The 11,696-nt window shown below is 38.7% G+C and overlaps 1 protein-coding gene across 3 annotated transcripts in view; it reads right to left on the reverse strand.

Moving 5' to 3' along the window:
• Positions 1 to 11,462, reverse strand: part of ATP6V1H (ATPase H+ transporting V1 subunit H) — a 142,123-nt gene extending 130,661 nt beyond the window's left edge. For 2 of the 3 annotated variants that reach the window (XM_054595542.1, XM_054595540.1), the window contains exons 1-4: positions 11,254 to 11,462; positions 9,764 to 9,911; positions 1,380 to 1,482; positions 207 to 296 (exon numbers count right to left, since the gene is read on the reverse strand). In XM_054595542.1, coding sequence (XP_054451517.1) covers positions 207 to 296; positions 1,380 to 1,482; positions 9,764 to 9,876 — 306 coding nt within the window. In that variant the 5' untranslated portion in view covers positions 9,877 to 9,911; positions 11,254 to 11,462. Of the gene's footprint in view, positions 1 to 206; positions 297 to 1,379; positions 1,483 to 9,763; positions 9,912 to 11,178 lie in introns of all 3 variants that reach the window. The other variant, XM_054595541.1, reaches the window with a different exon arrangement.
• Positions 11,463 to 11,696: the final 234 nt, after the last annotated feature.

The following is an 11,696-nucleotide window of genomic DNA, read 5'->3' on the forward strand; positions in this document are numbered from 1 at the left end:
CTGAAAAACAACAAAACCAGCCAGTACGTAGGCATTCCCATCTTTATCACTATTAGCGAATTACAACTTGTATAATGAAGAAAAATATATTAATGCACTCTAGAAGAGAACCATTGCTGGAAGTGAAACCTTACAAAAATGTTGTTACTTAGGCAGTACACAAAAAGATGAAGTCACCAAATGTATTAAGTAAAAAATGTACCTACCTGCAACATATCATCAACCATAGTTAGTATGTACTGAACTGTCTGTTCTTTGGAGATATGAGTCATCAGATTTATAAATGTTTTAGCACACTAGAAAAAAATGAAATCAATGTTAATTATTGTTTTCAACAAACACGACGTATTAATAGAATTTCAGTATAATACAGGGATGGACAAAAGTAGGTTTACAGTTGTTCATTTGGTAAATAACACAATAATTAACAAATAATAATATAAGAATAAATTGTGTTTCATGTACTTACAACTGTAAAGCTAGTTTTGCCCACCTTTGTATTTTGCTTGCCTAAATTAGGATACAAATACTATTCACTAACAGATTTCATTACAAAAAAATGTGTAGCTTTTACAAATATTGTGATGAAGTATAGGAGGACCCTACTATGATTTAACATCAGATTTTTGCTCATTTTTAGTGACAAATTTCAAAATGTTTACTATTTTTAAGTAGACAGGCCTAGCCACTATTAACTCTTAATTATCCATGATAACATAAAGATTAAGTTATGTAGACAATCAAATATTATTACTTGGTCTTGATTTGGGAGGAGGGGGTGTTTACTAGGAAGCAGACAAGGGCACTGGGAATTGAAATCAGAAGGCCTTGACCTGCCTCCATTCAAGTTATCAACTATGTAACAATCTCTCTGGAATTCAGCAAAAACTGACACCAACAATACATTTCTTCCCAAATTTCCCAAGACCTCAAATGATAAATTGTTGTGAGAATCAGACTAAATTGTATATGAGCTTCTTCAGCCAATCAGGGTCCCATATCAGAAAATCTGTGATGGAGAGCATAACTGCTTAGTATTCTAATAAGAATACAAAATAAAAATTTTTTCTACAAAAAAATGTTCAGCAACTTTTAAAGTATTGACATATATTTTGAAATAGTCATTTCCTTTCTACAACTCTAAGATTTTCAGAAATGCAGGAAAAAAAGGATAAAAGAGTAAACATACTCAAAATAACATTTTTTCCAAAATTAACAAAGAAAACGGAAAATCACTCAAAAACTTTTTCAATAAAAAAGGATTTGTAGTTAAATTTTGATGCACACCTACAATGGAATATCATATGGTAATTAGAAACATTTCTAGAATTTTTAATGATATGGGGAAGTGTTCATGATACAATGTTTACATCAATCACCTGACTGCCTTCAGTTTGAAGCATCTCTTGCTTCTCCTCAGGACTTCTTTTCATTTCAAACCTTTGAATGAATTCACAATCTTCAGCAGAAATCATCTGTCCCCTAGAAATTAAGAATAAATTGTTTTTCTTCAATAAGAGCTGAATAGCCCCTGTGAGCAAGTGATACAGAAATTTCGGTCTTTCTCCTCTCTCCTTAGTAGTAGTAAACCATGAGGGTTGATTCATGGGCTCTGCCATTAAACAGATGCGAGTTCAATGCCCAGATCCACCACTTACTCATTACGTGTCCTCTCTGGATCTGAGTTAATTCGTCTGTAAAACAGCAACAATAACCGCATTGTTTTTAAGGGGTTGAACTGAGGATGAAATTATACAATTCACATGAGGTGGTTAGGACAGTGCCTCGCCCATAGTAAGCATGCAACAGCATGGCGCCTGTTACCACTATCCAAAGCCCACCTTAATCCCCTTCCAAGCTAAAATTTGGCCTTTTATCAAAACTAAAGTCACTTCACATGAACTTCTACAATCATTTTCTCCAGTATACTCTTCCACCAAACTCAGGAAAAGGTGATCCTCCTCCTCTCAGGAGAAAAAAAAAAAAAATTACTTCTCCATCCTGATCCCCTGTCCTCCCAGCAATCACCCCATACTATTCTGTTCCCTCCTACTTCCAGTGGTCCCTTCTTCAATGGCTCTTCACTCTTCAAGATTCCTCTATAGAGCTCAGTCTTTGGAATCTGACTTTTCTTTCCCAAACTCTTTTCCTCAGTGAGATTCAAATCAACAGAGTCCTATCTTCTCTCTCTCCCACACCATCTCCATTTCTATCTCTACCATTGTCACAAATGCAACATCATCACAACTGAACCCGACACCTTCCAATCCAATCCAGCCTGACCTCCCAAATGCTCCACACATCAAGGACTAAAATTTGTCACAGCAAACCCACTGTGTGATGCTTTCATGTGAAAATACATGTCAGTAGAACAGCCTTGCTAGTCTCAGTGAGACTGCACACTGAGGATGCATGTTCAGGATATATGTCAATTCTTTCAGATCATCAGTATGGTAAGAAAGTACAGAATTTGAGTCAATCTGGGGAAGTGTTCCAAATCAAGTTGTGAAATTTTGGCAGGTCACTATCCCTCTATTATTTTCCACACCAGTAAAAAGGCAATTACAATACTACCTGACCTACCCCAAAGAGTGATTATGAGAACACACAAACAAAAGCACTTGGTGTGTATAACCATGAAATAAAATCACACTTAGTATTTTAAAAGTTTCTGTAATGTGCTTTGTCATTCAAACAGCATCAATATATATTTTTTTTAACTCACTAGTTTAAAGAGCTGCCCCCAGAGTATGTTGAGGGACTAGTGTTGAACAAAACCCAATCAGGGAACACTGAATTTGAAGCAGGTTTCCCAAAATGCATAATTATAGAAGTGTGGTCCTTTTTCAGAGCTGTCTCAGGTTAGGTTCCTAGTGGCAGCAGGCCTTGCGATGTGGATTAGTGTGCAGGTTATCTAGGAAGAAAGCGCTCCCAGGAGGACCAGGGATGAAGTATGGGACATGGCACACTGAAGCAAAGGGCACAGTCAGAGTTCAGGCAAAATCCTGAAGAAGACAAGTTTCCCTAAGTGCACGGGAGAATTTGAGAAGGTGAGCTGTCCCCTTCACAAAATAAGGGAGCTGAATTTTCACACTACCTGCTACCCCTACCCACAACCACACACCTCCCTCCCTCCAAAGAAGATCTTGACATTTTTGTGTTCAAAGTCTCAGTATTTTACTTTATCTTTCCTGAGTTTTGTAAACACTATTACTACATAACAAATTATTTTCTATACTCTTGTTTCTGGACTTTATCAGTTCCAGTTTTAAGCACAACTTTGTTTTCATATGTGTTCCTTTATTTAACATGACTTTTTAAAAAACTATTCTCATGTATTGCTTCAACGATCCCTTCCCTACCAACCCAAAGGAGAATTTTCAGTCCTTGTCTTTCTAGATCCCTGAGGCAGGTGACGATGCAGCCACACCTGACACTCTCTTGCTTAACTTCTGGATTTTTCTCATCCTCCTCAGGTAATTACTCTTCAGTCCACTTTACCTACTCATCTCTTCTGTGTGTGTGGGCTCTATGGGAAGCTGTCTTCACTTCTCACCCCATGGGTTCTCCTCAAGCGCTCCCTTCCCCTCTACTCTCTGCACTGCTAACTCACAGCCTGAGCTCCAGGTCAACCTCCTGCAGTCCTCGTTCACGTGTGTGTACTGAACCTCCCCTCCCATAGGTAAGAGAGGCATTCCAGACCCTACAGTGGCTGAACAGAGATGACTAACATACATATGTCCCCACCCCCACTCCTTCCCTGGCCTGGCTAATGGGAAAATGGAAGCAAAAAATACATACTTTGTTTTGTTGCCATTGTGGCTAAGCATGTCATACATATACCACTAAAGACAAAATACATTCTGTACCCTGGAACAAACAAAGATAATGGGGCCATCCTGTCTGGTTCTGGCCCCAAAATGAATGAAATGTCTGCATAAACCTAAACTCCCTAGCTAAAATGATATCACCCCCAAATTTTGCTGTGCTAATGTGTAAAAGCACATCAAAACCTTTGTAAATAGGATAAGTATGTGAAAAAGAAGCAGTTCTTCTACCATTAAGAAAGTGTATATTATACTTGGTGCTCTTATAATTTTTCAGCTTTCTTTTCCATTTAAATAATTGTTTTTATTTGGCAAGACATTCCTTCTGAAGTCAGTCTTCACTGCATTTGTTGCAAGAAACCTTTTTTTTTCCTTGTTTTAAATCTTTTCTCTTAAATGTAGGTTAGGGACTCTGGTCTCTTCTCTAGCAACCCATGCCCAATGAGGGACCAGTCCTAACAATTCTTCTACCTAATATAATTTTCCTCTTGACTTCCCAGCCTCTAAAGTAGCAGTCCACCAATGCATTTCCCTGCTTCTAATCCAACCTTCCTCCACACCTCTCTTACTTACTACCAGCCAGGTTTCTCAAACATACGTTTGATCATATTACTCCTTTCGTAGCAGTCAGACTGTTAATTTGAATGGCAGCTCAACCTAGCACTTAGGCAGAGAAATTCAATAAAAATTACCTTAATCATTTGACTAAGTAAAACCCATATGAGCATGTACACATTACTTATCCTACCTGAAAAGCTTTCTCCCCATCTTTAAAGGACAGAAAAATTTATGTCACAGTATTACTATGAAAATCACGTGAAACAGTATGTTACTTACCAAATACATTACTTCCTTTTACAAACACTCATCTCCACCACTTTCCAACAAGTACTCTGCTCATTCATGATTTAATCAGTCAATATTAATTGAGAGCCTACTATGTGTCAGATACCTTCAAGAACAGGCAACATAGTTATGAGTTAGACATCTCTCTGTGAGCTTGCATTCCAGTGGGGAAAACAGAAAATATACAAAGACAAAAATAAATATTTTTTAAAAAATACACACACACATACACACCATGATAATGCCAGGATTGTAAATGCTATGGAAAAAGAAAAATCTTAGGCCAGGTAAGGAGCTAGAAAGTGACATATTTTAGCTGAATTTCAGAGACGGCCTTTCTGAAGTCACCTGCACAGACACCTGAATGAAGTGACTTAGTGAGCCAAGTGATCTGGGGAAAGACAGAAATACAAGTCCAAAGACCTTGGGGCAGCAATAAGGTTGCTGTGAAAAAGAGCAAGAACATCAGAGCAGCTAGAGGGCTATGAGCAATGTGGCATAATCTCTTTGATTAATATTTTTTAAAATGACTCTCATCTCACAGCTATGTAAAGAATTGCTGTTATGGGGGAATAGTTAAAGAAGACCTGCCAGGTGAGAGGCTCTAATTCTAACAAGAGAGCACATGAGATGAGACGACAGCCTGCACTAGGATAATAGCCATGAAACTGGGGAAAAGTAGTCAGATCTGGGACCTGTATCAGATGTACGACTAAATGAATTTGTTAATGTATAGGATATGGAGTATGAGGGAACGATAAGAGTGAAGATGACTCCTAGTTTTTCAGCCTACGAAATGGTGAATGAAGGTGCTGCAAACTGGTCTGCAACAGCCTGCAGGGAGCCACAGGACACTATCTAAAGCTCTCCCTGTAGCACTGCATGTTCTTCCAAGTCTCAGCATCCTGCCTGGAGTTTCCTTCACAGCAGCCCCCAGCTCCTCCACTTAAGACAACTCCTACAATTATCTTTATGTGTTCTGTAAAGACATCACCAATGCTCCCAGGTAATTATCTGCTCACTCCTTTTGTTGTCTGAGAAAACTTTAAATATATCTTCATTTTAAGGCTTTCCACAAGTATTAATTTTTCAGTTAAAAGTTGTTTCTTTATTAAACTTTAAACTCAAGAGAAAGTATAATATTTTATGATTCTCATGTCCTCAGGATATAGTTTTACTAAATTCCAGTTGGACTGAAATATAGCCACACCCATTCACTTATGTATGTCTAGGTCAATTAGAAAGAAAAAGTTCAATCAAACATAAATACATTTTTAAAAGACTGCATTTTCATAATAACACAATTTGTGAGGGATAAAACATCATTTGCCTTTTGAAATTGGGAAACTCTTCCACAGGTTTTATTTTATCAGAATATACTAGGATATAAGATTCATGGATAATTCATGTGTCATGTCCAGCCCCTAACAATCTGTAAGCTCTTTTAGGGGAGACACATTTCATACCCACTAGTGTACCCACAACCAACAGCTTAACAGCAGGCACAGAGTTAACGCTTCAGCACAGGCATAAAAACAGAGGAGTTTTATAAAAGAAATTCATGACATGGACAACTGAATAAAGGGCAGAAATAGGAAAAAGGGAGAATACAACTTGTATAGAGGCCTTGGAACAGTAGGAACAGAAGGCAAAGCAATTAAAAATCTCCACATAACTAAAAATGTTCCAAGCTCCAATGCTAAGCAACTGCTTCCAGTCAGCCAGTGGTTTATCATCAACAATAACATTGTTCTATTTAGGTTATAAACAGAATCAGATTTTATGAACATGAAATTCTTTGTACTCTAGTCTAAATTCACTCTGCACTAACATTAGGACACACAGCTCACAATCCTAATTTTACAGGGGATTTAAACAATTACACAGATATAGATGAACAAGAAAAACACCAGAAAGTCCCTCTTTCTACTGCCCTGGAGTCGGTGGGCCCACAATAATCCATTCCCTTTGGGGAATGCAGAAGTCATCCTAGATTTTTTTTTCACCCTCACACATCAAATCAATCACTAAGATATTCTCAATTCTATCCAAGTCTATCCATTCCAACAACTTGAATACTGCCATTGCCTTCCCCTAGATCTAGGCTTGCTATCCATTTATCCTATACATTGTTGGAAGAAAAATCCAACCAAAAGATAAATCTGGTCATCTAACTCCCGCTTTACAAACTTCAGTTGTTTCTAATAACTACGACAATAATTTTAAAACTGCGCATCTTGGGCCCAGAAACAAACACCTACATATATGGTCAATTGATCTTCGAACAGAGTGCCAAGAACACACAATGGGTAAAAGATAGTATCTTCAATATACAGGTTTGGGAAAATTGGACAGCCACATGCAAAAGAATAAAATGGGACCCTTATACCATACACAAAAATCAACTTAAATAAATTAAAGAAAAATATAAAACCTGAAACAGTAAAATTCCTAGAAGAAAACACAGGGAAAAAGCTTCTCGTCATTCACCTGGGCAATGATTTCTTAGGTATGACACCAAAAGCACAGGCAACAAAGCAATAATAAACATGCAGAACTACATAAAACTAAAAAGCTCTGCACAGCAAAAGAAGAAATAAACAAAATGAAAAGGCATTGTATGGAATGGGAGAAAATATTTGCAAACCATGTATCTGATAAGGGGTAATATCGAAACTATATAAAGAACACATGCAACTCAATGACAAAAAAAAAGTAACAAGCTGGTGAACAGGTACATGAAAATAGGCTCAACCTCACTAATTATCAGAGAAATGCCAGTCAAAACTACAATGAGACATCACCTCATACCTGTTAGGACAGTTATTATCAAAAAAGAGAAGAGAGCAAGTGTTTTCAAAGTTGTAGAGAAAAGGGAACACTTGTGTACTGCTGATGGGAATATAAATTGATGCAGTCACTATGGAAAATAGTATGGAGGTTCCTAAAAAAAATTAAAAATAAAATTACCATGTGATCCAGGAACCTTACTTTTGGGCATATATCCAAAGGAATGAAAATCAGTACTTCAAAGAGATACCTGCATTTTATGTACATTGACAGCCTTCTCCACAATGGCCAACATATGAAAACAGCCTAAGTGTCCATGGATGGATAAAAGGGTAAAGAATATGTGGCATTAACATACAGTGGAATATTATTGTCTTTAAAAAAAAAAAAAAGAGTGAAATCCTGTCATCTGCTACAACATGAACGAAACTGGAGGACATTATGCTAAGTAAAATAAGCCAGACAGAGAACAACACTACAGGATCCTATTTATAAGAGTAGTCTAAAATAGTGGAACAGTGGTTGCTGGGGGCTGGCAGGAGGGAGAAATGGGGAGGTATTAATCAAAGGATACAAAGTTTCGCTTATATAGGATAAGCCCTACAGAGCTACTGAATGTCACAGTGTCTATAGTTAACAATATTGTATTGTATGCTTAAAAATTTGCTAACAGGGTAGATCTTATGTTGTGTTCTTATCACAAAGTAAAGTAAAATAAAGAAGGTGGGAGGAAACTGTTGGAGATGATCGATATGCTTAAGGCATAGATTGTGGTGATGGTTTCATGACTATATACTTACCTCCAAACTCATCAAGTTGTTATATCTTAAATATGTACATGTTTGTGTTTATCAATCACAACTCAATAAAGTGATTTCAAAAACACCCTACTCCTTGGAACTCTAATGAGGATGGTGAGTGATCTCAAAAGGCTCTGAGATGTATAATCCCACCTCCCTTCAACCATCATTTTCATGTGTTTTACAGACAGAGCTTCTTTATTGGACCTCTTGTCAACCTTGGGTTTCATAGCTTAGGACTCACCTTGAAAAGCACTGACTGATAGAATCAAGTCCAAACTCCTTACAATGGCACACAGGACCCTCACAAGTGGCTCCTGGCTGCCTTTCCAGCCTCATTGCTCCATTGCCTGCCTCCAAAACATGTATTATTCCCCACTTAGAATGCTATTTTTAATTCCCTACCTTTGAACATCCCCTTTAGGAAAACTTCCTAGAGGTAGGATTAGCTGGTGGGTTTTTTTGTGCACTCATCATTCCCTGCGCACTTTTCTATTATCACAGTTAACATGCTGAATTAAAATGATCTGATTATACATCTGGCTTCCCTACTAAATTATGAATTTATCTTTTTGTAGTCCCAAAGCCTGGGAAAATGCCTCAAACTTGGCAGGCAGTCAATAAACATTTGATAAGTGACATTAACAGAAATAAATGGTTCATATTGTGTACACTGTATATCCTTCTTACACCAAAGCAAACTATTAAATATAAAACTAAAGATTCCTCAATTTTTTCAAAATTTATATGCAAATCTGAACTGAATTTTCTGAATAACTGACATTTATATCAAAATTAACAGATATGAAATAAAGTCAATATGATAAAATATGGTCAAGAATAAATGAGCACATTACAGATAAATACAGAACACCAGCATGCTAAAGCTCAATGTACACAAGAAGGAAAGGGAAAAAACTGAAATTTATTAAGAATATATTCAGCATACTTATGCTTGTATTCAACTGTGCTAATACTTTAAATACATTACTTCAGGGAGGTAAAATAAACCCTGTCATATATGTATACCCAGTTCATATTTACTTTAATGAACCTCAGAGAAGAGATTTGCCTAAGATCACCAAACCAGTAGACACAACCAGAATGCAAATCCAGGTATTGAACTCAAATGTGTATGCTTTTTTCTAATTGTTTGAGCTCTACTGCAACACTATCTGTCCCCACACTGATCACAAAGGCATACTGAGCTGGGGGCAGGCTTTGCACATTTATCTTCCTCCGTCCATAGTCCATTAACACTCAATCCCATGGTTTCTTACTCACTAGAAGCGCACAACTGTGAGCAGCTCCGCCTCCTCACCAGAGCCACAAGCTGTTTCCACCACACTACCTCCCTGTGACAGCTAATTATTCGAAGGAAGTGTTTTCTTCAACATTTAGTAGAATTTTTCCAGTATTTCTCTCATAGAAGTATGACCATGAGAAAGTCTGATCCAGAAGCACATGATTACCCATGATTCACAGCATTTCAGTACTTACTGAAGATAGGACTGCCAGTTCACTTTGTTAGCACGAACTTCTGCAGCCTTGGCAGCAATAATGTTGGTTGGAACAGCAGCATCCACAGCACCCCGGATATCCATTTTGGTCATCTAAATTTTATAATCTTGAATGTTTTCCAACAGATCTTCAATATTGATGTAAGGTAAAACCAGAATACCAGGTGTTATTATTTTTCATAACTACTACAATTATAAAGAATAATATCATTATCACTTCAATCTCTCCATGCATTCCACATAAATATTAAATATCCTAAATATTAATATCGTTATATTTCAAATCTTGCCCAATTACACACTGCTCCATAAAAGTGTTCTCTACAGATATTTTCCAGAAAGTTTTTTCTTAATCATTGGCACAATATTGCAGTAAGATTTTTAAAGTGATCATTTAAGAAACTGACATCAGAAATCATGCTTAAATGAACAGGCATATAAAAATAGGAAAATATTGAAAATATTTTAACTATATACAATTGGGATCTACATTTCTCTTCTGAAAAAATAAAAACCTTTATAGTACCAATGGGATCAATTATTTTATTACATTTACTAAGCATCATTTTGAAGTGATATATGAAAAACCGGAGTCCTTTCTAAAATTACTCATTCGAATTAAAATAACCAAAGTGGGAATGTAATTTCTTAAAAGATACAGTTTTTCAACCAAAGTCCATAGTATTGTCAAAATCAATTTTATAAAAAATTTTTGGAGCAAATACCAATTACAATTTAGGTACAGCCAACAATGGAATTATAGTTTGACAAGAACCTACAATTATGAGCTTTTAAGTAATTATCACACCTAAATAGATAAAAGTTTAAGCCTGATTTTATCATGACACTAAACATAGTGAGGTTCCTTTTCATAAAGTATAAGTTCATGGTTACATAGCCACAAAGAACCTAAAATTCTTCTATTCCGGGATCCCAAAGACCTCAGTCAGCTTGGAACTTAATCTCTACATCTGAGGACTGCTGCCTAAACAAGCAAGAGTGAGGTGCACTGGCAGGGTCCAAGCAGAAGCTGGCTCATTCCGGCCCGAGCTGCAACCCTGGAACCAAGAGGACTGGAGTCCAGCGGCCCCTCCGGGGGAAGCTGAAGGTGTCTCAGGGCGGTCAGCTAAGTCCCTGCACAAGGCAAAGCTCCAGCAGGCCAGGGCCGTGACCCGATCCTGAGGAAAGCATACCTTTTTTTGCCGTCCTCCTCCTCTCCCAGCCCGCCCCTCACGTTCCCTGCCCCTGCCGGGAAGGCTCTGCGTTTCATAAACCCAGGGAAGGCCTCAAAGGAAAGAAATTGGAACCCGGAACCGGAGGAGAGGTGGAAGGGCCGGAGTGGCAGGAAACCAGCACGCGTCAGGGAGGGTGAATAAACCGCAGGGGTCGCCTCACCAGGGCAGGTGCCCCAGACGAAACAACCTGAGGAAGCGCGGCCTTATTTCGCGAACTCTGGAGACCCCAACGCACCCAAAAGCCGCAGAGAGGATGGGGCGGTCCGGGACGTTGGAGCCACAGCAGAGCTTGGGGGCCGAGTCAGAACCTCTTCCGCCCGGTCCGGAGGCCTGAGCGGCGACAGGACACTCGGACGCCGAAAAGTGAAGAGGTTCTACCACCAAGGAGACGTTGAGGGCGGCACTAGCAGATGAAAGCCGAAGTAGCCGCAGTAGAATGACAGGAGCTCCGGTCACGTGACCAGAGGCATGTGACCACCCGGAAGGCGGAAGCCGGGAAAGCCCAAAACAGCCTGCCGAGGGGCGGTGTCTTAAGAGGGAGTTACTCCGATCCCGGGGCTGCAGTCCTGGGGCCTGGCGACTTCGAGCACCCTCACCCAAACTCCCGGAGCACAAGCCTGGACTGGCCTGTCCGGAGGCAGGGTAAAGCGCGACTGGCACGGGGGAGCCCCGAAATCC

The sequence above is a fragment of the Pteronotus mesoamericanus genome, unplaced genomic scaffold (assembly GCF_021234165.1).
Source record: "Pteronotus mesoamericanus isolate MK-2021 breed Mesoamerican mustached bat unplaced genomic scaffold, CSHL_Meso_final scaffold_54, whole genome shotgun sequence".
In the NCBI taxonomy this organism is placed as follows: domain Eukaryota; kingdom Metazoa; phylum Chordata; class Mammalia; order Chiroptera; family Mormoopidae; genus Pteronotus; species Pteronotus mesoamericanus.